The 25,534-nt window shown below is 40.5% G+C and overlaps 1 protein-coding gene across 6 annotated transcripts in view; it reads left to right on the forward strand.

The window, feature by feature from the left end:
- Vps8 (VPS8 subunit of CORVET complex) overlaps positions 1 to 25,534 on the forward strand; it is a 359,227-nt gene that overhangs the window by 22,340 nt on the left and 311,353 nt on the right. For all 6 annotated transcript variants that reach the window (XM_008831321.3, XM_008831320.3, XM_029562651.1 and 3 more), the window contains 2 exons: positions 21,265 to 21,395; positions 23,092 to 23,185. In XM_008831321.3, the coding sequence (XP_008829543.1) occupies positions 21,265 to 21,395; positions 23,092 to 23,185 (225 nt within the window). The remainder of the gene's footprint in view (positions 1 to 21,264; positions 21,396 to 23,091; positions 23,186 to 25,534) is intronic.

The raw sequence follows: 25,534 nt of genomic DNA on the forward strand, positions 1-25,534 counted from the left end.
CAAGAATATATTTAAATTTGCCAAAATCTTTATAATGAGATACATCCATTTGCCAAAGCATCTTAGGGATCAGCCCTCTAGGATTAACTTCTAGATGGGGAACAGGAAGAAAAGTGACACAAGTCTTACAACCTTTAACTATTTGTCTAGCTTGTTCCCTAGTGAGTTTAAACATTAATCTCAAGGAAGCCGCATTGAGATGATGCAACTCATGAGCCTGTTGAGCTTGAGCAACATTAGAAGGAGTAGCAATAGCAACAAGCCTGGTGGCTGCATCGGCAACCTGATTGCCAGCTGTTAAAGGCCCAGGAAGGTTAGAATGTGCTTGAATGTGGCCTAAAAAGAATGGGGCCGTCCTCTGGCGAATGAGGTGTTGGCACTGACGAAAAAGATTTGAAGCTTCAAAAATATGCCCAATTATAGGAACAGTTTCTAAAAGAGGTACAGCACGGGCAATATATGCACTGTCAGTATATATATTAAAAGGTGTATCAGGGAACGTAGAGAAAACTGATATAATGGCAGACAGTTCCACCAGTTGTGCAGAGGTTTTTTTAGTTTGAAATTGCACAACCTGATCACTCCAAGTATAGGCTGCCATTCCATTAGAGGAACCATCTGTAAAAACCAACAAAGCAGTAGGTAAAGGTTGATGGCTAGTAATGCGTGGAAAAATGAACATATGCAAATTACAAAATTGAATGAGCTTGTCAGGTGGGTAATGATTATCTAAAATTCCTGGAAAATTAGCACAAGCTATCAGCCACGCCTCTGAATTTTGAAGTAGCTAATTAATATGATCTTTGGTATAAGGCTGTGCAATATGAAGAGGGTCCATACCAAAATATTTACGACTATGATCCCGACCAATAATCATTAATTCAGCCACTGCGTCATAATATGGAAGTAATACCCTTTTTGGGGAGGCAGGCAAGTGTACCCACATAAGAGGATGATCGGGCTCCTGCCAAAGAAGACCCGTAGGTGATAGTTGGGTATTAAAAATTATGAGCCATAAGGGCTTGTAATAATCTACATTGGTAACAAATTGATTAGCAATTGCTTCCTCAACTCTGCGTATGGCAACTCTGGCCTCCTCAGTAAGTGCCCTGGGTGAAGTTGGATTTGCATCCCCTTTAAGGATATCAAAGAGAGGCTTTAAGTCCCCAGTGGTCAACTTTAAATAAGGACGTAGCCAATTAATATCACCTAATAGTTTTTGGAAATCATTTAAGGTTTGTAGTTTATCAAGCCTAAGGATAGCCTTTTGATTAGTTATTTTCTGCCCATTAATCTGAAAACCCAAATAAGAGTAAGGATCCTGTGTTTGTACCTTTTCAGGTGCTATTTGTAAACCTACATTAACCTGCTATCAGAATATCATCCATGTAATGGATTATATACATAGATGGCCAAGTATCTCTAGTATTTTGAATAGCTGTGGCTACAAACTTCTGATTTGACAAAGGGTATCGCTATTGGCCATTCCTTGAGGCAAAACCTTCCACTGATATCTCTTCATAGGTTCTCTAAAGTTAATAGAAGGAAGGCTAAAAGCAAAGCGTTTGCGATCCTCAGGATATAAGGGAATGGTGAAAAAACAATCCTTAAGGTCTACTACTATCTTAAAATATCCTTGTGGTATGGCGACTGGTGAAGGCAAACCTGGCTGTAAAGTTCCCATGAGGACCATAGTAGCATTAATTCCCCAGTATGGTCTGCATCAATAACAAACATGGGTGTATTCCACGGAGAACAAGTCTCTTCAATGTGCCCTGCCTCAAGTTGTTCCTGCACCAAATGAGTGGCTGCTGCCAATTTCTCTGCTGTAAGCAGCCATTGAGCTACCCAAACCGGATCATCTGATTGCCAGGTTATACAATCCACATAGTTTGACGGTGCAGGACTGTCAATGGCTGCCATCATAAATTTCCCAAGCCACGCTTATCATTCTGACCTATGCATTCTAAAGGTGACAACCGTCCATTTTCTAACTTCCCTAATCCTTTACCAGGGCTGTATCCTTGAGTGAGCATCTGTGCAGTAACAACATCGTTTGGACTACACATAACAATTCCCATTTGTGAAAGCAAATCTCCTCCCCATAGGTTCACTGGTAAATAAACCAGAATTATTCATGGAATCTTTCCAAGTGAGAAATTTCGAGCTCTGTTTTGGGTTTTGGCTCTGTCCTTTACCTTTTAAATTGGTTAGAGTCTCAACCGTAGGCCAGGCTACAGGCCAGGCCTCAGCAGAAATAATAGTGACATCAGCTCCAGTATCAATGAGACCATCAAATTTCTTTCCATCAAGCCATAAAGTTAATGTAGGTTTTTTATGAGTAATGGCCTGTACCCAATAAGCATCGGATGAACCAAAGTTTTTATTTCTCTGCTTCTTCCCTGAACAAGATGATTGGACTTAACCAGGGGAATTAAAATTATCTGAGCAATACGTTCCCCTTGTGGAATGGTGACTATATTGTTAACAGCTCGGGCTAAAATTTTTATTTCCCCAGTATGGTCTGCATCAATAATCCCAGGCACAACAGATAGGCCTTTAAGAGCGGTACTCCCGCACCCTAATATCAGCCCGCAAGTATCAGTGGGGAATGGTCCATAAATTCCAGTCCCTATGGTCTGACCTCCCGTGTCTGGAGTCAATACTGTGTAGGAGGAGGAACTGAGGTCCAATCCTGCGCTTCCTGGGGTCGCTCGGTTGAGGTCAGAAATGGATTGCTGCTGCTGGCGGGAACGAAGCTGACTGCCCCAAAAGCTTGTCTTGGGGCCTGGGGCTGGCCCCTCCACCTGTTTCCCTGACATGGAGGTAAAGGTCTCCCTTCAATATCAGTTTTAGACCTACATTCGTTAAGCCAATGTTTTCCCCTTCTACATCTGGGACATAATCTTGGAGCTCTCTCATCTTTCATCTTTTGCTGATCATCATCCATTCTACATTCCTGGGCAAAATGCCCACTTTTACCACATTTAAAACACTCTTTGCCTTTATTTTTACTTTTTTCAGCCAAAAAATCTTTCATAGTTTGTCCATTGAAAGCAGCTGCCATGGCAAGTCCCTGCTGATAAGACAGATCTATGTCTGAACACAGGCGTATATAGCCAGTTAAATCTGTCTTTTTCCTGTAAGGTCTAATGGCTGCCTGACAGGCAGGATTAGCATTTTCATAGGCTAACTGTCATACATAATCTAGTCCTGCATCAACATTCCCAAATATTCTCCCTGCTGTGGTCATTAATCGATGAACAAAATCTGCAAATGGTTCATCAGACCCCTGTTTGACTGAAGTGAGAGAAGTTCCTAGGTCCCCTATAACTGGAATTTTTCTCCATGCCGTAGTGGTAGCAGTTTGAATTTGTGCGAAAAGTTCTGGGTCATATTGCATTTGTTGTTTATTAGTCCCATACTGACCTTCACCTGTTAACATATCAAAATCCCATCCATTCCTAGCTTGGTGGTTTCTTTTAGCTGTCTCCTTACAGTTTTCAAAATGCTCTGATTTCCATAGTAAATAATCACCCCCACTAAGAACTGCTCGAACTAATGTATTCCAATCAATGGGAGTTAGCCACTGTTCAGCCACACTATCTAAGATAGCTAAGGTATACGGAGCTTTGGCTCCATACTGTGACATGGCAGTTTTTAATTCTTTAATTAGTTGAAAATCGAAAACCTGTATGATGTCACCATGCTTGCCCTTGGTCATCTGTTGTTTCTGTCAAACAGGTTCATGTTCATTAAGATTCTCTTTATATGAATGGAGGCCGGGCCCCCTAGGAATCTGGCGAGCTACATCCCTGTCTACCACTGTCTCCCTGCCTGTCCTGAGATTTTGCAATTTAAGTATCAATGATTGATGCATTTTCTCTAGTTTAATTTGTTCCTGCAATTGTGCTATCTGTTCCTTTAGCTCCGATCTAGGATCTATTGCTGCCATTACAGTTGGAGCAGGTGGTACACTGAAAGAAGGAGGGCAGTCATATTCTTGCCTCTCGTGGCCAGTTAATGATCTAGTCTCAGTTTTGCAAATCAATCCCTCTTTCTCAGACTCTGCGCCACCTGTATCTGAAACTAGACATTCCGGTAAAAGAGGATAGATACGAATATGTTCTTTTTTAGACTCTTGGGCATCCTCCTGATTTTCCTTTCCTTTAACTGACTCTGAAGACTCCTTCTTTAAATTTTTTGGAGAATCCTCATCTTCAAGAGAAATTAAGTCAGGCTCATCCTTGGGAATTTCTCTCAGCTCTGACTTGGAACTATTCTAAAAATCTCTTCAGCTTGGGCAATTGCCACCACTACTGGTTCATGTTCATCTCTCTTATCTATTAACTCTTTTATTAGATTCCAATAAGAAAAGGCAGTAACAGGAACCTTTTCAGGTCCAAATACTGTATAAAAGTCTTGTAATGCATCTCCCACTCTTCTCCATCTTTTTATATCTATGACCCCTTCTTGGGGAAACCAGGGACAAATGTCCTTTCCAAAATCAAAGAAATGATTTACTCCTCTTGTCTTGAGAGCTTCCCTTAACTGTATGACATAAATCTGATGCTGACTTAATTCTTGCCCCATGATTCAGACGGCTTGACTTATACCCATGATTTGATTGGACGACCTGACTCACCTTCGGCTTGGTTGTGGCAGGCTCCCACAATGTCTCCGAACTACTTGAGATGTAGTGGGTGCGCACCCCTTCTACGTCGTCTCCCTCACGTTGTCCCCAGTATCCAAGCCCCATGTTGGGCGCCACTCTGCCCCAGCCCACGGGGTCTGCAACGGGGTGTACCTGGACTGGGGAGTGGGGATGTGGATGAGGCAAGAGACAAGAGAAATGGAGACAAGACAGCGTTCTGATCAAGTCTCGTTTATTAAAGCACAAGCATGAGTTTAAATAGAGAATGAGAACAAAGATGTGAAGACTGCAAATAATTACATCAGTCAGAACACAGGGGCTCTGATGCACTCTAAGGGAGGAATCTACTGATTACTGGAGAACAGGGCTGTTTACTGGAAAAGAGAACAAGGCCACGGGCCAAGGTTGCGGGCCCCGGCTGTAAGCCAAGGTTGTGGGCCAAGGCTGTTTGGCCCCGGCTGTGAGCCAAGGTTGTGGCCTGAATGGAAAAGTCACCAAACTCAGGTCTGCTAGCAGCCCCCAGAAATGGCTGAGCCTCAGGCTCCCAACAATGAAAAGATTTTGGGAAAATTCCTTCCTTTTCTATTTGTTCTAGTTTGCCTTCCATTGTGACAAAACACTCTGACCAATACCAACTTGGGGAAGAAAAGGTTTGTTTGACTTACATCTCCTAGGTTACAGTTCATCACTGAGGGAGCCCAAGGTAGGAAGTCAGGGTAGGAACCTGGAGGAAGGAGCTGAAGCACAGGTCATGGAGGAATGCTGCTTACTGGCTTGCTCCCCCGACCCATGCTCAGCCTACTTCTTTATACAATACAGAACAAACTGCCTAGGGGTGGCATTGCCCACAGTAGGATGGACCCTCCCACATCACTCAAAAATGAAGAAAATACCCCATAGATGTGGCAACAGGCTAGTCCAATGGAGGAAATTCCCTAATTGAGGTTCCTTCTACCCAGGTGTGTCAAGTTGACAATGAAAGCTATACAGCACACTATTTTACAGAATAATTTGAGGAGTATTGGTATTAGTTCTTCTTTGAAGGTCTGTAGAATTCTGTCCTGCTTCTATATGGTCCTGGGTCCTTTATTTAGTTGGGAGATTTTGATTACTGCTTCTATCTCATTGGTTTTTCAGGAGTCCACTTAAATGGTTTACCTCATTTTGTTTAACACTGGAAGATATATCTAGAAATTCATATATTTCTTTTAGTTTTTCCAGTTTAGTGGAATATAGGTTTTTTTAAATTACTTATAATTCTCTGATTTTCTTCAGTATCTATTATAATGTTTGATCTCTGATTTTATTAATTTGGGCCTCTCTTTCTTTTGGTTAATTTGGCTAAAGATTTGTTAATCTTATTAATCGTTTTGAAGAACCAACTTTTTATTTCATTGACTCTTTGTGTTTTCTATTTCATTATCTGTATCATTCTTTGTATTTTCTATTTCTGTCCCCCCGCCTTTTTTGCCTTTTGAGCTTGCTCCTTGTTTTAAGAGGTGCCGGGGTACAATTTTGTGCTGAAATCTAAAGATGTTTTTCAAAAACCCCACTTTTCACAGAAATAGTCCTTTGTCATTACATTTTTCACTCATATGTTTGTACATTTTTGTATGTTAATTTATGAATGATTTTTTCAGTAAAAAATACATATTCAAGAACCAAAAAAGTTATTTTTGGTTCCTAATATGTATTTTGATGGTCCTGATTTTGATTGATCTCTTCCCATCTACTCCTTTTAGGTGTTGTTTGGTTTTTCTTAGGTCTTCAGGTGCATCATGAAATTATTAGTGGTAAACATCTCTAATTTTCTCATGTAGGCACTTAGTACTATAAACTTGTTTCTTAGGACTGTGTTCGTTGTGTCCCATAGGACACAAAAATATACCAAAGTATATTATGTTTTCATTTTCATTCAGTTCTAGGAATTCTTAAATTTCCTTCTTGATTTATCACTTGAGCCAATTTCATTCAGTAGTGTGTTTATTAGTTTCCATGAGTTTGTGTATTTTTTTCCATTTCTTTGGTTGATACCCAACTTTATTCTTTTGTGGTCAGATAGGATACTGGATGTAATTCAGTTTTCTTACATTTGTTGATACTTGGTTGTGTCCTCATATGTGGTTGATTTTGGAGAAAGTTCCACTGTCTGCCGAGAAGAAAGTGTATTCTTTGGTGTTTGGATGGAACAGTCTGTAAATGTCTGTTAGGTCCATTTGATTTATGATGTCATTTAAACTTCAGGGTTTCTCTGTTTCATTTTTGTCTGGATGACCTGTCAGTGAAAGTGAGGTATCACTTTGTTGGAGTCCATCTGTAATTTTAGATCAAGAATGGTACTTTTATGAAATCAGGTGCCCCTGCATTGGGTGTTTAGGATTATAATATCTTTTTGATGGATTTTTCCTTTATTGAGTATGAAGTGACCTTCCCTATCTCTTCTGAAAAGTTTTAGTTTGAAGGCTGTTTTGTCAGATATTAGAAGAGCTATGCCTACTTATTTCCTAGTTCTGATTGCTTGAAGGACCTTTTCCCATACTTTTACCCTAAGGTGATGTCACTTGTTGATGGTGAGGTATGTTTTTTGGAGGCAGCAAAAAGATGAGTCCTGTTTTCTAATCCAATGATTTGGTCTGTATCTTTTTATCAGGGAGTTGAGTTTGTTAATATTGAGAGTTATTACTAACCAGTGTTTATTAATACCTGTTAGTTTGTTGTGGTGTTGCTTTCTTTGGCCTCTTTTGGGTAACTGTTCTGGAATTGTTTTATTTATTCCTTGGGCTCTCTTGGATGTGTTCAGTCTTCTCTTCAGAGTGGTGTATTCCTTCTATTATCCTCTGTAGAGCTGGCTTAGTGGACATAAATTCCTTAAATCTGTTTTTATTGTGGAAAAAGTTCCTTTTTCCCTCTCTTATGATTGATAGTTTTGCTGGGCATAAAAGCCTAGGATGTTATCTGTGGTATCTTTAATAATTTGTAGAACATCAGTCCATGCCTTCTTGGCTTTCAGTCTGCATGGAGTAGTCAGGTGTTGTTCTGATAGACCTGCCTTTATATGTAATTTGTTCTTTCTCTTTTGCCATTTTAGGTATCCTTTCTTTGCTCTGTACATTTAGTGTTTTGATTATCATGCAATGTGAGGAGTTTCTTTTCTGGCCTTGTCTCTTTGGTGTTTTGTGTGCCTCTTGGACTTTGGTAGGCATCTCCTTCCTTAGATTTGGAATGTTTTCTTCTATGATTTTGTTGAAAATATTTTCTGTGCCTTTGACCTGGGTTTCTTCTTCTATGCCTGTGATTCATAAATTTAATCTTTTTATAGTATCCCAGAGTTCTGCACATTCTGTTCGTGGGTACTTTTAGATTTAATATTTTCTTTGACTGGATAATCCCATTCCTCTACCTTGTCTTCAAGGCTTGATATGCTCTCTTCCATATCATTCATTCTGTTGGTGAGGCTTTTCACTGAGTTTTTATTTCACTGATTGACTTTCTCATTTCCAGTTTTATTTGTTTGACTTTTCTTCAGAAATTCTATTTCTTTATTAAATTCCATTTTCACATCTTAGAATTATTATTACTATTATTAATTTTGGTCTTTTTGAGATGGAGACTCCCTGTAACCCCAGCTGGCCTAGAACTCACAGAGATCCGCCTGCCTCTGCCTCTGCCTCCCAAGTGCTGGGATTAAAGACATGTGCCACCACACCTGGCTCTTGATTAATTTATTTTATTCAGCTGTTTGTTTTCCTTGGACCTCATTCTGGATTTTATGCATGTCCTTTTTGAGTTTGCTGAGCATGTTTATAATCACTATTTTGAAATCATTGTTTTGTACCTCAACTAAGTTCCTCTTCTCAGGTGACATTGCAGTGAGTGTACTGATTTCTGGAGGAAATGTATTGTCTTGGTTATTCATATTGTTTATGTTTTTGCGATTGGACCTAGGCATCTGGAGTTAGGTTGCTGGTGGGTGTTTCCGGGTTTGGTTATCTGATCTCACCTTTGTTGAGCAGGTGCTTGGGTCTTTTTTTGCTGTTACCTCAATGTGTCAGGATGTTGACCAGCTGAACAGTGCTTAGTTTCAATCTTTGTGGTAATTTTGTGTTGAGGTACAGATGAGATGTCAGGTAATATTTTCCTCACAGTTAGGTGTATTTGAACATCTGAGCCCTTGAACAAACCTATGGAGTTAGCAGATTCTCATTGGTAATATTCAGAAGTCTGTGGAAGGCTGATATAGTTCTGTAGGTGGTCCTTTGGTGGCAGGAGTTGGGATCACTGTTGTATTGAGCAGTGTTCCCTAGGGATTAGGGGGAGGATTACACACCAACCTCAGATGGAGGTGGGCTGGGTAGAGGCTGGGTTTGAAGTCTCTAACCAGGTTCAAAGTCTCAGGACCCCTCAAGGTCTCTGGTGGGGTGGTTGGTGGTAGGGAGACACAGGCTCTGGGTGTTGCTCTCTGGCAGGTGGAAGGTTCCTGGAGATGTCTACTGGTGGTTGAGGGTAACAGGGAAACCACCCATGTGCTACTGGTGATGGTACAGTCCTGGCATTGGGGCTCTGGGGTGATGGAAGGGGGTTAGGGGCAGCCTCCCTGGGTGTCTGGACCATGCTAATTGACTGGAGAATTCCTGGTGTGCAGCCAGCTGAGGATGGGACAATTCCAAAGGGAGGGGCCAGGAAGAGGTGGGGCTCACTGGTAAGCAGTGATAGGGATTTGGGGTTATGGTAGGGGCAGGGACAGCCCACCTGGGTCTTTGGACCATGTGGAATGACTGTAGAATCTCACCCTCACTCTTTGTGCCCCACAGTTGTGTTATTTTTGTCTGGGGATGTATGAACAAACATGTATTTACCTTATATAGGGTATCAGTGACAGACCAAAGAAATTATTCTAGCCAAATCCGACTTGTTGAGCCGGTGATTTTATTTGGCTACTCAGAAACAGCTATATCACTAAAAATTCCCATTCCAGCACAGGTGAACATCTCATGAAAGCTGCATGACTGGAGTCCTGCCTTTAGTTGACCTTCTATCTCCTGTGTACTCTAGCACCTCTCCAAACCACATGTGGGTGGGAGGCAGGAGAGAGAGTGTAGGTGGAAACCCAGGTGAGGATCTAGTGACAGTCTCTCCCATACTCTATAACTATAGCTAGAGTTATCTATGCTTATTATTGGATGTTCATATACCCAGAGGAGAAAGCTGTGCTACAACACTCCACTCCTATCCTCTGGTTCTTATATCTGCCCTCGCTTTAGCTATATTCCCTGAGCCTTGGAGGGGATGATATGTATATGATTATTTGCTAAGCCTTGGGACACCATGCCATATCAACAGTCACTTATTTTTACCAGAGAGGCAAAGGATGCCTCCCTCTATAATCAAGGCCACCAGCAACAGTAATCTAGAGTATGAACATTATATGTTTAGAAGGCAATTGACAGTCATATTATATCCATTTAAAAAATAGTAGCAATAGACTAAAAAAAGAAAAAAGAAAAAGGTAGCAGTACCTCCCCCTTGGGGCACAGGTTTTTTGTTTCCCTCTGGCTTACAGTATCAAACATGATTTTTCTTCTGTGGGTGGGCTTTAAACTCATGCACAAAGCATTTGGTTGTACCTATAACAGTCATGCCACTAGTGCACCAGTGGGTGCATCTTTCCTAGACTGTAGATAGTATAGCACACTGGGTCTATAGTGGCAGGACTGTTAGTGATAATTCTTCCCCAGTGGACTGCATACTGCATAGTACCTTCTGCAGCTACAAAAGCCAGATTGCAAGGAAAGAGCATCCAGTACAGGTCATGCTTGGTTTCTCTATGTACTGCAAGCAGAACATGCAATTGTCTTCAGCAGTAGAATCTTACCATCTAGTTCTGGTGTGCCACCAAGAGCATCGGCAATAGTTTGTATGGCTTGTGGGGTCTCAAGGGCTTCCTTGGCCAATAACTTGGATGGAGGTAACCCCTCTCTGGCACTGGGATCTTATTTAATGACTTCTAGGTGTGCCATAGGATGTTCACACAGGATGCCATCTATTTTTTTATTGTTCTTCAGGATTCATTTTCAGATCTGTAAGGCATCTAGAGATTAGCATTATACCATTCATAAAATAATACTTTTTACAGAGGGTGCACGCATCTCTGTTGGCCCACTATTGTCCCTTCCAAGCAGGTACCAACTGCTAAGTGGATACTAAAAAATAGAAAAGGAAAAGTAAGTACCAGGGTCCAGTACAGCATGGAAAGATCCAGTAGTTTGTGTCAGTTATTTCCTTAAAAGAGAAATGTTGGGTCCAGCGATGTGGGTGGGGGCACTGCCTTATTTAGCGTTCTATAATCCATAATTATTTTGTGTAAAGTCATTTTACCTCCTTATCCTGGGCACTGCTGTAGGGTTACTATGCATCTTCCTGCTTCTGAGTGAGCCCTCAATGGGGCTGGATTGTGCTGCTCCAGCTGCCCTAGGGCCCAGGGGAACAGAGTCACATTCTTATCTGACACACCGTCCATTCCAGCTAACTACCCTGGGCTTCAAGTGACTCAGCACTGCTGTTGTGGCTGCTGCCTCCTTTTTCTCCACTGGCTACACTTGGCTGAGCGAACAGTCTTTACCCCTGGTACACTTTCTTGCATGGGAGAAATATACCTAGTTTACTCTTCAGGGGTAATAATTGCTCACCATAGTGACCAGCCTAGTCTTCTTTTTCTCTTGTTATTATGCCTTTCATGAACTGTTGTTTGGGTTTTAAAGCCTACCAGAAACTTGCTAGCCCAGGGTTTGACTTTGTGTCAACGTCTTCCTAAGGAGCTCCAGCTTCATATAGACACATTGGTCTTTGAGTGACCCAGGCAGGCCCCTTTGCTGTTCCTGCTTGTAAAGATCATACTTTTCTTAGTTTCCTTTTCTGGTGCTGTGATACAATACAATACCCTGACCAAAGAAACTTAAGGGAGAAGAGTTTATTTATCTCACAGTTCCACATTATAGTCCATCCTGACAGGAGCTGAAGAGCAATGAATGCATTCATATTAGTGCTTAGCTTACTTTCTTTTCCCTTCAATCCAAGGTCTAACCCGTGAAATAGTGCTCCCACATTCAAGATGAGTCTTCCTGCCCCAATTAATTTCTCAGAGACATGCCCACAGGCCAACTAGTCTGGACAATCCATTATTGAGATTCCCTTCCCTCAAGATTCTAGATTGTGTCAAGTTGACAATTAAAACTAACCATTACAATGCTCTACCATGGGGCTCAGCAAAACCACTAAAGCCCCATGTCAGTCCTGAGGTCACTGCTGGATTAACTTCCTTCCTTCTTCCTTCTCTCTCTTCTTCTCCCCTCCCTCCCCTCCCCTCCCTCCCTCCCTCCCTTCCTTCTTTCTTTCTTCCTTATTTAGAGATGTGGTCTCTAGTCCAGAGTGGCCTTGAACTCACTGTGTAACTCAAGATGACACTGAACATTTGATCACCCTGCCTCTACCTCCCAAGTGTTGGAATTGTAGATGTGCCACATTCCCTCCCTCCTTCCCTCCCTCCTTCCCTCCCTCTCTCCCCTCCCTCCCTCCTTCCTTCCCTCCCTCCCTCCTTCCCTCCCTTCTTCCCTCCCTCCCTTTCTTTCCTCTCTTCTCTCCTCTCTTCTTCTCTCCACCTCAGCATGGATGACAATATCATGAAAACTGCATTTCTGGAGTCCCACCTTTCCACTTCCTATATTTTTAACACTACCCGAGACTGTGTCCAACTGGGAGAGAGGAGGAAGTGGTGGAGGAGTCTTAGATGAGGATCTGGTGACCTTCCTTTCCGTCCTACCACAGAGCCAAGGTTATCTAAGTTTATCTCTGCTCCATGATGGAGATGGGATGGTTGTGCTGTATCCAGAAGAGAAAGCTATAGAACACCTCATACTTGGCAGACACAAACAAACATACATACAAACACCTGTTATTAACTCTGGTAGAGCACATGCTTTTAGCATGCATGGGTTCAGGGTTCAGCCCTAAAAAGTGAATTAGAATACTAAATTCGAGTCACTTTTGAGACTCATATACTGATGATGATTAGTGGTCTGTGCAAGTGATATTCAAATAGTTTGTCCTCTGACACTAAAGACCTTTATAATGATCATTATTCTTCCATTTCCATTATTTATCTTGCAAATAACCAACTCTGTTAACAAGTTTCCTCACTTTGAAGTGCTGTTACTCCTTTTCTAAATTGGAAGAGTATTAAAAAGCTTTGGGACTCCCTTCCCAGTTGATTCTAAGTTGAGTCAAGTTGTCAGTTAAAACTGTCACAGTGCCCTACCACCTACTTTGGGGTAAAACACGGAGTGGCAAATTTTGCTATGCCAGTTTCTATGTACTGCTGATGATTCTTCAGCTCTTTTTGACTTTTATAAAGCTTCCTTAAGGGCCAGTAAGATGGCTCAGTGGGTAAAGGTGCTTGTTGTACAAGACTGATAACCTGAGTTTGATCCCCAGAGCCCATGTAAAGGTGGAAGGAGAGAACTAAGTCCACAAAGCTGTCCTCTGACTGCCACATGTGCTTCATGGCATGTGCACCCCCACATTTATCATCATGTACACATACACATAACAATAGTAATTTTTTAAAAACTTAAGACTTAGAGGTTTTAGCTTGGGATTTGCAAAAGACATTTAAAAATGTCTTTATTAAAATGTATGACTTTATTTCTGATCTCTAGTTCTGTTTAGTAGAAGACACAGATCCAGAGGTTCTTCCACAGAAATGCCTACTTTGACCTAGTAAGACTGAGTGAATTGGGTCTTAAACTGTGTCCTGTATACTTTTAGGGTTGTACATAGTGCTTCATAGGTTACTAACTACTTTCTCTGTAAACTTTATCTTTGTCTTGATTGGCTTTAATTTCTCTTTAATTTTTGCCATGCTAGGGACCCAGGGTCTTGTGATGCTAGGCAAGCACTCTACTACTGAGACATCCCCTTGATTTCTGTTTTTTTTTTTTATATCAGTTTACTGTTGCAATTACTTTGAATTCATTTAACTTATGGTGTGTATTAAGAATAAGCATTTTCAGTTTTGAAATAGGTAGCACTCTATGCTGAGAGAATATCCTCCTGCAGGGAAATGCCCTTTATTAATTTCTAACATAGAGAAAATCTTTTATGTAGAGGTAAGGAAATTAATTTTGATCAGTTTTGTTAATGTGGCTTAATCACCTTCTTATCTTAATTATTTTACTGACTGTGAAATAAAAATAATGAACTAAGCTAGACATGGTAGTGCATGCCTTTAATCTCAACACTGAAGGCAAAGGCAGGCAGATCTCTGTGAGATCGAGGCCAGCCTGATCTATGTAGTGAGTTCCAGCTGGGTTTACAGGGAGACCCTGCCTCAAAAAACAAACAAAGAAAACAACAACAACGACCCCCTCCCAAAACCAAAACAGAAACAAAAAACCTTAAAGACAAAAACCATATGGTCATCTCAATAGATGCAGAAAAGGCATTTGACAAAATCTAACATGCATTCATGTTAAAAGTCCTAGAAGGAATTGTTCTGGAGGGAGCATACTTCAACATAATTAAAGCTGTATACAACAAACCTATAGCCAACATCATCCTAAATGGAGAAAAACTGGAAGCATTCCCATTCAAATCAGGAATCAGACAGGGCTGTCTACTATCTCCACTCCTTTTCAATATAGTGCTTGAAACTCTTGCAAGAGCAAATAAGACAGCATGGGACCCATGTCAGTTCAATTAAACAAGGGCCCAAAGGGGAAGTGAGAAATAGGTAACAGGCCAGCACTAGATTGACAACTATTTGAGACTGATTGGTGCTGGGTGAGGGAGAATATGACTTACATATGACCACTGGATGGGCTGACCTAGACTCCAGTGGATGCATTTACACTGAAGGACATTTGGGTACAAATACCTGTATGAATAGGACTCAGCATGTATGGCAGAGTGCATAGGGTTCTGTGGGGGGATAGGGGGAGGCATGGATGGGGGAGGGGGTCTGGATTTGAGTGGGAAATGTATGAACTTTAAAAAGCTCAATAAAAAAAATCTGAAAAAAACCCACAAATGTATAAAGTCTATGTGTGTGTGTGTGTGTGTGTGTGTTGGGGGGGTGGGGTTTGAACCAGCGACCCCCGGGCAGTGATGACTGCGGATGAGTAAGCGGGCGTTTGCTTTCGCCAGCCCACGCCGCCCCCAGTACCGGGAACAGTCAGGCGCAAAGGGGAGCCTAGTCAAGCAGGGACTCATTTATTGCAGGTGTTACAGCTTATAAAGGCACGTGGAAATCTGCCCCCCCCCCCAGGGTGTATCTTAAGGATGGTCACCTGCTGATCATGCACTCCTCAGCAGTGCGGGAAGCATTCATCAGACTTTCAAAGTGAGTCAGGCCGCATCTCAGTAACTTCCTTTTGAACCTCTACAAGGTGGGGCCTTTAGGTCCCCACAAGTCTATTTGTCCGTCTTTATATAAGAATTGGCAATAAAGATAATGCTATATGAATGAGATTATAATTCATAATGAAAACAAACTCTCCTTGCACAATTTCCTTATCTCCATGGAACAGTAAATACTGTTATTAATGTAGTTTACCAAGAAGATAATACTGTTACCACTTCGAGTGATGACTTCTGTGAGGTGCTGGAGTTATAAAGTGCCATGTTACTGTGTTTATCTTTGAGAGAGAAATGGGATTCAAAATTGCCAGAATTGACATCTCCAGGGAGATAACAGGTAAATAAGTGAAAGAAAAAATAACAAGATCATTATGAAGACAGGGTTATTAAAGAAAATTATTTTTAAAAATTGGCAGAAGCCCTTCCTCTAGGATATATAGAGATGTATATTCTTAGTGTTCTATAATACCAATTTGAAGGGGGACTGGGAGGAAATGAACAGAGGATATTTTTAAATGGACATTTTTAAAATGGAAAGCTAGAAATTTCTGAGATATTCTGAATCTCAAAACTTAGGATGTAAAATAACATTAACAGGCTTTGCTATTGTTTGAAACTGCTACCTCTGAGATTTTAAGTCTGAGGTTAACATTTTCTAATCAAAACCCTTTTCTACTATTCCCGTACATTTTCTACTATTCCCTTACATCTGCCAAATTTGTTCTTCATTCTTATCATGACCAAGACTCTCTTTTTTTAATTTTAATTTTAATTTTTTGGTCTTTTTGAGACAGTGTCTCTCTGTAGCCCCCAGCTGTCCTGGAACTCACTATGTAGACCAGGCTGGCCTTGAATTCACAGAGATCCACCTGCCTCTGCCTCCTGAGTACTGGGATTAAAGGAGTGAGCCACTACGCCTGGCTTTTTTATTTTTTAAGAAATATTTTATTGATTATTTTTATTCTTTATGTGTATGAGGGTATTGCCTACATGTATGTGAGTGTACCCATGTCATGCAATGCCACAGAGGTCAGAAGAGGGCTTTGGATTCCCCTGGAACTGGAGTTAAGGACAGTTCATAGCTGCCATGTGGGTGCTGGGAATCAAACCTGGGTCCTCTGTAAGAGCAGAGGCATCTGCTGTAAGAGCAGCCTCATCAGAGGCTGCTGAGCCATCTCTCCAGCACCCTTATCAGGACCAAGTCTCTAAACTTTCATAGTCTCCCAGGCTCAGAATAGTGTTGAGTTCACTTCAGTTCTGCTATTGGATACTCAGGACTGTCTTTTGAACTTCTTGCAGTATGCCTACAGAAAGGTGCACATAATGTATAGCATGGAGACATTTCACAAACTGTACAGCCTGTTCAACCAGAATTCAGAGGCAGAAGCAAAACCTACGACACCTAAAGCTCCTTTTATGCTTCTTTAGTGCCCCACTCCAGAGTGACTGTGTTTCCGACTTCTAGCATTAATTGGTTTGCCTGCTCTGAAAACCTTGTATACATGGAATAGTATGCTCTTCTATACATAAACATATACATGGAGTTTATACTCGATTATCTTACTTTTTTCCAGTATTATGTTCTGAGGTTCTGTCATATTTTTGTGGTGATAGTTTATTTATTGCTATTACTGCATAAAACTATGTATATATTTATTCATTCTGTTGTTGATAGACATGCATGTAGTTTTCAGTTTCTGGCTACTGTGAAGAGTACTGCTGAGACTATTTTCATTCATGCATATCTGTGGTTTGCACACACACCTACACATACGCCTGCACATATACACTTGTCACGGGCGTATATATCTTGTAGTAGAGCTGGTGGTAATCAGGGTTAGTTATATCAGTTTTCGTGAATACTGTCATGGGTTGTCAAAGTGGTTTCAATATATTCTTCTAGGAGCAACATATGAGAATTCATGTTACTTAAATACTTGTCAGCTTTTGAATTTTTTGTCTCCCCTCTTTGCCTTCCATAAATTAGTGAAAAGTACATAGTATTTTTAATTTTAATTTCTCTGAAGATTGATGAAGTTGAAAGCCTTGACATGTGGCCATTTCATTATCTCTCTTTTTAAAAATTGAATCAAGAATTTCATACAATGTGGTTTGCTTATGTTCTGACCTCCTCCCCCATCTGTGCCCTCACCTTTCCATCCCCCTCCCCAACATCATGACCTCTCTTAGCATATGAAAAACCCCATCCATTTTATGCAGCACATCTGAACTAGGTGCCAAAGAAGTCATATCTCATTAGAACGGCAGTGATCTCTAATCTTACAGATGGGTAAGGGCCCATTCCCGTTTCTTTATATGTGGTTTGGGGTCAGAATACTCCCAGATTTCTTGGAATGGAGTTTCCACATTTGTTTTCTGTTTCTCTTATGCATTGCTTACGATTGTCAAATAGTGATTTCTCTTTTCATCAGTGATCAGAAACGCTTGGGATTCTTCATCAAAGTCAGTTGTCCACAGCCTGAGTATATGCAGTTACATTTTGGCTGTTTCCAGGCCTCAGTGCACTCACCCCATTGTGGTCCAAGGTGTTCTCCAACAGTTTGATTTCCCCAGAGGGTTTTACTATGAGTTAAAGCAGAAGCTAGGTCCTCACAGCAGGCAGCAGTTGACCCCTGGACCTCCAATCCAAGATTCTCTGTTTGGCAATTGGGATGTTTCGTAGCTTCACATAACAGCTTTGCACCAGTGTCCTCTAGCTTGTTTTCTGAGATCTGTAGGTTTCTCAGGTTCTTACTGCTGTTATAGATTGTAGCTGGGCCTTGACAGCTGCTGGGTGATGATGATGGTGATAAAGATGACCATGGATACACTGTGCAGTGGCTGCTCATAGGCCCAGCTCCCAGCAGGAGAGATGCACTAGGGTGCAGCACAGTGGGTGGTTATAGCTCCCTCGTGGTTGTGGCTGCTGCCTGGCCCCATCACCCAAACCCAGCAGCTCTTGGGGCCCAGTATTCTGATGTGCCTTGTGTGGGTGGGTGGCTGGTCATCTCTTTTGTGAATGACCTTTTTGTGTCTGTAGCCCACTTAATTCAGCTTTTTTCTAAAGAAAGTGATTTGTGGGAGTTCTTTATATAAGATGCATGTATTGGAGTCTTTTCATTCTGTATTTTTTTTTTTACTCCACTAATGATTTCTTTTGATGCATCGAGTTAATGTAGTTTAGATATTGAACTTTTTTCCATTGTGATTAGTCATTTGTGTTTCTTGTTTAATAAAATGTTGCCAGTCCTGAGGCCATGGTGACAGCATCCTATTTCGTTCCACATTATTCATTGTTCAACCTTTCACGTTTAGATTTGTCATTCATCTGGATTTTTTCTGTATGTATTAATGTGAGGAATGAGCCAGTCCCATTTACTGAAAAGAATATTCTTGGTTGTGGTATCACTTTTGTTACAGATCAGAGGTTTGTATGTGTGAAGCTTTCTTAAAGGTTTATTTACTTTTTTGTTTTTTGTGTATGAGTATTTTGCTTGCATGTATATAAATGCATTGTGTGCATGCAGTGTCCATAAAGGCCAAAAGAGGGTATCAGATTCCCTGGAACTGGAGTTATAGATGGTTGTGAACCTCCATGTGAGTGCTGGGAATGAAACCTAGAATCTCTGTAAGAGCAGCCAGTGCTCTTAACCACTGAGCCATCTTTCTAGCCACTGATGATTGAAACTTTTTTTTATTTTTTGGTCTTTTTGTGATGGGGTCTCCCTGTAGCCCCAGCTGGCCTGGAACTCACTATGTAGACCAGACTGACCTTGAACTCACAGAGATCTGCCTGTCTCTGCCTCCCAAGTGCCGGGACCAAAGGTGTGTGCCACTGCATCCGGCTGATTGAAACTTTATAGTAGTTCTTAAGTCTGGGAATGTAGCTCAGTAGTAGAACACTTGTCTAGCAGGTGTGAGGCCTTGGGTTGCATCCCCAATACCACAAAAAAAAAAAAAAAAAAAAAAAAAAAAAGAAAGTGAGGAAGGAAGGACAGGCAGGAGAGGAAGTAGGAAGCAGAAACAGGAGGGTTCATGAGGAGTTCAAGGTCATTCTTGGCTACATAGGGTATTAGAGGCCAGCCTGGGCTACTGTGAGATCCTGTCTCAAGAAAACTAGTAAGTAAATAATAGGCCTAGATATTTAGTGGTATCAAATGTTCCAGCTTTGTTGCTGCCTCTGAGATTACCTTACTTATTCTTTACCTTTTGCCAGACAAGTTTCAGAAACACATACATAGACACACACCACACACACAAACACACACCTACACAGCACACACACACACACACAAATACACACATCAGCTAAATTTGGTAAGATTGTGTAGATTTTATACATCTGTGAGGGGAAAATTGATATCTTTACTGTGTGGCAGTAGTTTTAAATTTAGTCTTGACATACTTGATTCTTTTATTTCCTTCCCTTCCTGTTATCCTGTAAGCCTGGCTTTACTCAGTTGATCTGTTTTCTTTAATTATATCCCAGTCTACTAAATGAAATTAAACAAGGCTTTGATAGACTCTCTTGCTTAAGACCTTTGTGCTGTAGTTCTTGTTTCCAAATTAAATCCTTTTCCTACAGCAATTGCTACAGCCTTTTACAGCTCTCAAGTAACATGCCATCTTGCCAAGTACTAACCCATTTTTAGCAGACTTAAGAGTGGTAGAGATTTTGGAATGTAGTGGAATTACAGCCTCCTTTAAGAGAAATGTTGATGCTGAAGACAGGCTTCAGAGCCATTAGCACATGGTTAGGAATGAGCTTGCTCAAATAGGGAGTAGTGAGAGATGAGAGCTATGAATATAATCCTGGGGATCAACAGTGTTTAATGGTTGGCCAAGGAGAAGCTAGGGAATGGCTGATAAGAGTCCACAGAAGCTGGTGGAGAAACAGGAAAAGGTGTGTCCACTGGAAACCAAGAGAGGGAATGTATCAAAAAATAGGGAAAGCAAAGCCTGAAGGACATGAGCATGCTAACTTAGAGTGGGCAATGACTAGTAACTTCACCAAGGTTAGTAATCAGCAGCTCAGAATGAGTGGGGAAGGGGGAGATAATGAACATAGATTGCTTTCTCAGGAACTGTGGTCCACCTGCTAGAGAAGCATGTCCTTTAATATTTATTACTGTGCAAAACCAGCTCCACCTCCTGCTTTGTCTGCTATTTATGTACTTTCTTGTCAGTAGTATCACCTTTGCCTGGTTGTTCAAGTGGAAAACCTTGGATTCTTCTTTGATGTCTCCCTTACCTTTCCTATTTCCTTCCCCTCATTTAAGTGGTAACCAGGGGCTCTTGATTTTGACTCAGGAGTGTCTGCTTCACCATTGCCTCTTTTGCCTCTGCATTCTTCTGCTGGAAGCTCTTTCCTTGATATTTCAGTACCCCTCTCTCTGTCTGTAGTTAATCTCTCAGCCTCAGTTTCTCCCTTTCCCCTCTAGTTGGTGTATAGCCCCATTTATTTCTCTAAAACATGGTTCCCATCTTCTCCCTCTGCTTCTTAAAACAATCTCAATTGCCTTCCCACTGGCTACTATAGATAGTACACTAATTAATTAAATAAATGAGTATTGGTACATGTACTAGGTACTGTGGGTACAGTGGCAGACAAAATAGACATGGGTCCTGCTGTTACCTAGCTTAATGGGAAATAAGACTTTTTATAAATTGGAGTCCAGCTCATCTTTCCAGATCATCCTCAGTTTTTATTCATATACTCCAGCCACTAATGGCTATTTCCTTTACTGCCAGCAAAATCCATATTATGAAATCAATGTTTTTTCACATGTAGTTTGCCCCTTAAAATGCTGCTCCTATATCCTTATCCCCTTTCTCAGGAGAGACTATTTGTACTCAGGTGATACTTTCTTCTAATTAGCCATTGCTTCTTAGTTCACCAGTAAAGCACCTGTACAGGCTCGAATTTAAAATATATTTTGTGGCTAACAATAATTTACACAACTGTTTCTCTTTTCTGCTATAACAGAGGTTTTTTGGCATGAACTCTTTAAAGAGTGATCTCTACATAGAATTGAAATTTAATTCTGTTAATTCTGTACTAACGTCTCTGGTGAATGACAATGTATGAAAGAGAGGCAAAAAGCAAAGTAAGCTCTAGAGAGACCTGTTAATGGCTTTTCATTGTGTCTCACAGAATATTTGGAATCTTGAATTTATGGTTGTATCTTCTTTCAATTCAGACTGATGATGAAGATGAGTCTTTTGTTCTTGAGGATCCTACATTTTTAAACATTGATACCATTGATTCTCACTCCTATGATACCTCATCTGTGGCAAGCTCTGACAGTGGTGACAGGACCAACTTAAAAAGGTATTCTTGTAAATCATACTTGCTAATGGTTAAAATATTTGGTTATTTAAAGTCAGTATCTTTATAGTACAATATGGTTTCTTGAAGCCCTGCATTAGAAATCCACTTGTGGGAATATGCTTATGAAAGCCTAAAGATTTGTCACTGTTAGGAGAAGAAATAAAGAGGTGGGCACTGAACTTCATGTGAAAAACCATAATAATAGCTAGGACTCCTAGTGAGAGTAGAGCTTTTGGACGGAACACATGCTTTTGTGGTGGGAAGATGGAGCTTGGTCCGCCTTGCCACCTTGTGTTCCCTGCATTTCCCACACTCACTCACTGATAGTGACCTGTATTTTTCCTTCTCTTAAATTTTGCCCATAGCAATGCTGTCTTCTTAGGCTGTCATCTTGGGATGGGGTATGTTCACCTCCTCTTCATAATGTCTTACAGACAGATAAATGTTTTTGATGATCTGATCACTCCCTCCTTAAAATATGGAATTGTCTTGTTGTCCATCAGGCCTGTCCAATCTTTTGGCAGTATCACAAGTTCATACTTGAGAACCTTGCAATTGAGTTTTAAGCAAAACAAAACAAAATTCTCTCCTCTCTCTCTCTCTCTCTCTCTCTCTCTCTCTCTCTCTCTCTCTCACACACACACACAGACACACACACACACATACAAGGCTTGCTATAGATACTCTACACAACAGCTTAAAATATGTGGGGAATAAGCCTCTCTCTCTCTCACACACACATACACACACACACACACACACATACATACACAGTTTAAATAAGTTCATGATTTTGTATTAAGCTGTGTTGGTAGCTCTCCTGGATATGACTGATACATAATAGTCAGAATTCCTTAGTGTGATGTCAGTCTGCATCCTTCTTACCATGCTGAGCCTCTCTCTGAGCACTTCCACTGTAGCCCACCCAGTCCATGCCTGTTTGTCCTCACTGTTCCCCAGTTATCCATCAAGGCCAAATTAGACATCTTCTCTTCTGATTACTGTGCTAGATATCCCCCAAATAAGCAGGATTAAATTATTCTTCATTTGCATTGCTATCCCTATTTTTAGTCCACCTTTTATTTTTATAGGAGTTGTCAGACCCTCCAACTAGGCTGTAGGATCCTTGATCCTAGGAACTGTGACTTACTCATTTTTGAATCATCAGAGCATACTTTTAGTCAGAGTGGGCACTGAATAATGTTTGGTGAAAGTTAAAACTTCCTTTTTGAATGATGAAGAGTATAGTGAGAGAAGCCTCTAGCAGGAACAACAGAGTGAGTGATGAATGGGGCACTCAGAAGGTAGTTGTTTGAAATGGGAAGGGTCATCATAGACAGGAAGACAGGCAGGGGCAAATAGAGGCAGTGCAGATCCATAGGGGGAGAAGTGGTCTTTGAACAGCTTCCTGGAGCACAGTAGAACCTTGCGCAGTATAAGGTGGGCTTGGAGTGGAAGAAGAATGGAAAGTTTACTCATTTTCCTGTTGGAGCTTCTCTGAAGTTCAGGGTGGGTTTAGAATACGTCTTAATGTTGGTCTGTTGGATTATACGTCTTTTAATAACAAATTGGAGTACTTTCTGCTTTTCAAAAATATATATCTTCTTCCTTCAAAGCATTGGGATCCTGCCTTTTCAACTTTTTTGTCTGTCAAATGCTCCCCCTGCCCCTGTTTCTTTCTCTTTCTCTTTCTTAGAAAAAAGAAGTTACCTGATTCTTTTTCACTACATGGATCAGTTATGCGACATTCACTTCTGAAGGGAATTTCTGCCCAGATAGTGTCTGCAGCTGTAAGTATTCTTCCTCCAGCTTTATAACTTGCAATGGCATAATGAAGTAGGAAGGAACATAAAACAATGTAAAGCTCTTCTCTTGGCTCAAGGCTTAAGAAAAACATAGCCTGGCTTGTGGACTGGTTTTTGTGATTATTTTTGACTCATAAGATATGGCTACACCTTGACACAGAAATTAGTGTAGCCATGAAAATAAAGATCTGTTCAGAGTCGTAGTGTGCCTAAATGGATTACAGTAGCAAGCCAGGAAGAAACACGATCTGCTTTTTCTCTACATTCCTTTTCAGGTTACTTGCTATCTTATGTGTTTGGTTGAAGTTAAGTGCTTATTTTATTTTTTAAGTCTTTTCATACAGAGATGATTGATCAAGATCTTTTACAATCAAATGATTTTTAAAAATAATTCACAAGTCTTTTCATGTAACTTGTTTCATTTATTTTTATAACTTTGAAAGAAAGTAAAGTCATATTCTGTTTTATAAATGAGAAGATACCTCAGAGACATGATACTAATTTGACTTAAATTGTTCCATTAGGTGGTAGAGCAATTATTTAAACTGTGGTTTTGGCTTTAAGTCTAGGGCCTCTTTGTTGTAAAAAGGTGGTAGTATTGGTCAATGTGGCTGGGACAGAAAATCTGTGACCTTTTTTGGAAAATGTTTCAGAGTACTGGGTTAATATGAAAAAAAATTTAGTAATATATTAAGACAATAGACACCTCACTCTTTGACATCAAAAGGCATGCTTTTATTTAGTCTTTTATTTCTAATTATCTGAATTTAGTAGGTTCGATGTATAATAAAGATGATGATGATGATGATGACGACAGTAGGGACTTTGATGTTTATGTTCCTTTCATAGAGTTTAATTAATATTTTGCATATTTAATTTGAACAAGAAATAAACGTTTGATTTTTTCCAAGAGAGTAAGAAGTAGATGCAGGAATGGTGTCCTGACACCACAGTTGTGTTTCCGTTTTATTAGAGAAAGCTCTTATTACAGATGGAGAAAACAATTCACTCTGGGCAGGTGGTATGTCCTGACCCAGCTTGGGTGTAGAACATCAGATACAATGTTAGAGAGTTGGTCAAGCCGTGGAGGAAAGCTGGGTAGTGTCCTTCCTCCTTTAGGTGGGGGGAGTAACTAATGTTTGCCAGAATGGGAACCACCTGTTAAGGATTACATTTCTATGACGTTTTCTGAATTTAATCCTTATGTAGGTGATGAAATTCATTCCTTTCAAAACTAAGATGAACCAGAACAGTCATTTGACCCACCTGTGCATTAAAAAAATATTTTGAATAATGGAGACCAAACTAAAACTCAGACACTGAACAATGATTAGATAAATCTGTTCTTTAGAAGGGGGTTTTCCTCCTCTTGGAGAGGAGGGGAAGGTTCTAATAAATCCCAGAGTGTCTGCATTCTGCTCTTATTCTATTGCTATGGCTGAGCTCCTTTGCAGTGTTCAGATGGAAACTGCTTTCCTGTGACAGTTGTCATGTGCTGCTGTGCTAATTTTTGATTACCAGCTCAACTGAAGTTGTGTGCTTTTCTGTGATGGTTGATTTATTAACATGTAAAGCTGTTATATTTTGGGGTATTTTTCCTAAGTAGTTGTTCAGTTGTGCCTTCATCCTCATGGGGAGTGATGTTATCAGGCCTTTTTGGATCTTGATCATCATGACTTTGGAGGCCAGGCATGAAAAACACCTAGGAAACATGAAATTTCTGAAATTGTAAGACTTATTTACAATTTTGTTTAATTTTGGAATCCTTCTCAAAGTAATGTGATTTATGAGTATGTTTAAAGTTAATTCAAAATAGCTTTTTAAGGATTTTTAATCATTTTAAGGATAAACCTTAAGATACTGTAGATGCCTGAGCATAGTGTTTCGTTGTTTTTAAAATACTTTATTATTTTAAGTGCATGTATGTATGTATGTGCACTCATGTCCTGTAATGCCCATAGAGGTCAGAAGAGGGCATCAGATCCTTTGGAACTGGAGTTAGGACAGTTGTTAGTTGCCATGTGGGTGCTGGGAATCAAACCTGGGTCCTCTGCAAGAGCAGCCACAGCTCTTAACTGCTGAGCCATCTCTCCAGCCCGTTTTGCTGTTTTTTAAAAAAACTTGTACATTACATTAGACTCTCCTGGGTGATCATTAAAATGCAGCTTCTTGGAAATCTTGAGTTAGAGTCAGTAGTGGTGCAGCATTGGGATTCTGCAGTCTAACCAGAAGATAATGGTAATAGAGTTTGGCTCTTGAGAACCACTATCCTAGCATGGTGCAGCATTATTACTTACATTCTGTAATTTAATTTATTTATTCATTTCTTCCCTC

The sequence above is a fragment of the Nannospalax galili genome, unplaced genomic scaffold (assembly GCF_000622305.1).
Source record: "Nannospalax galili isolate Female #2095 unplaced genomic scaffold, S.galili_v1.0 scaffold315, whole genome shotgun sequence".
Classification (NCBI taxonomy): domain Eukaryota; kingdom Metazoa; phylum Chordata; class Mammalia; order Rodentia; family Spalacidae; genus Nannospalax; species Nannospalax galili.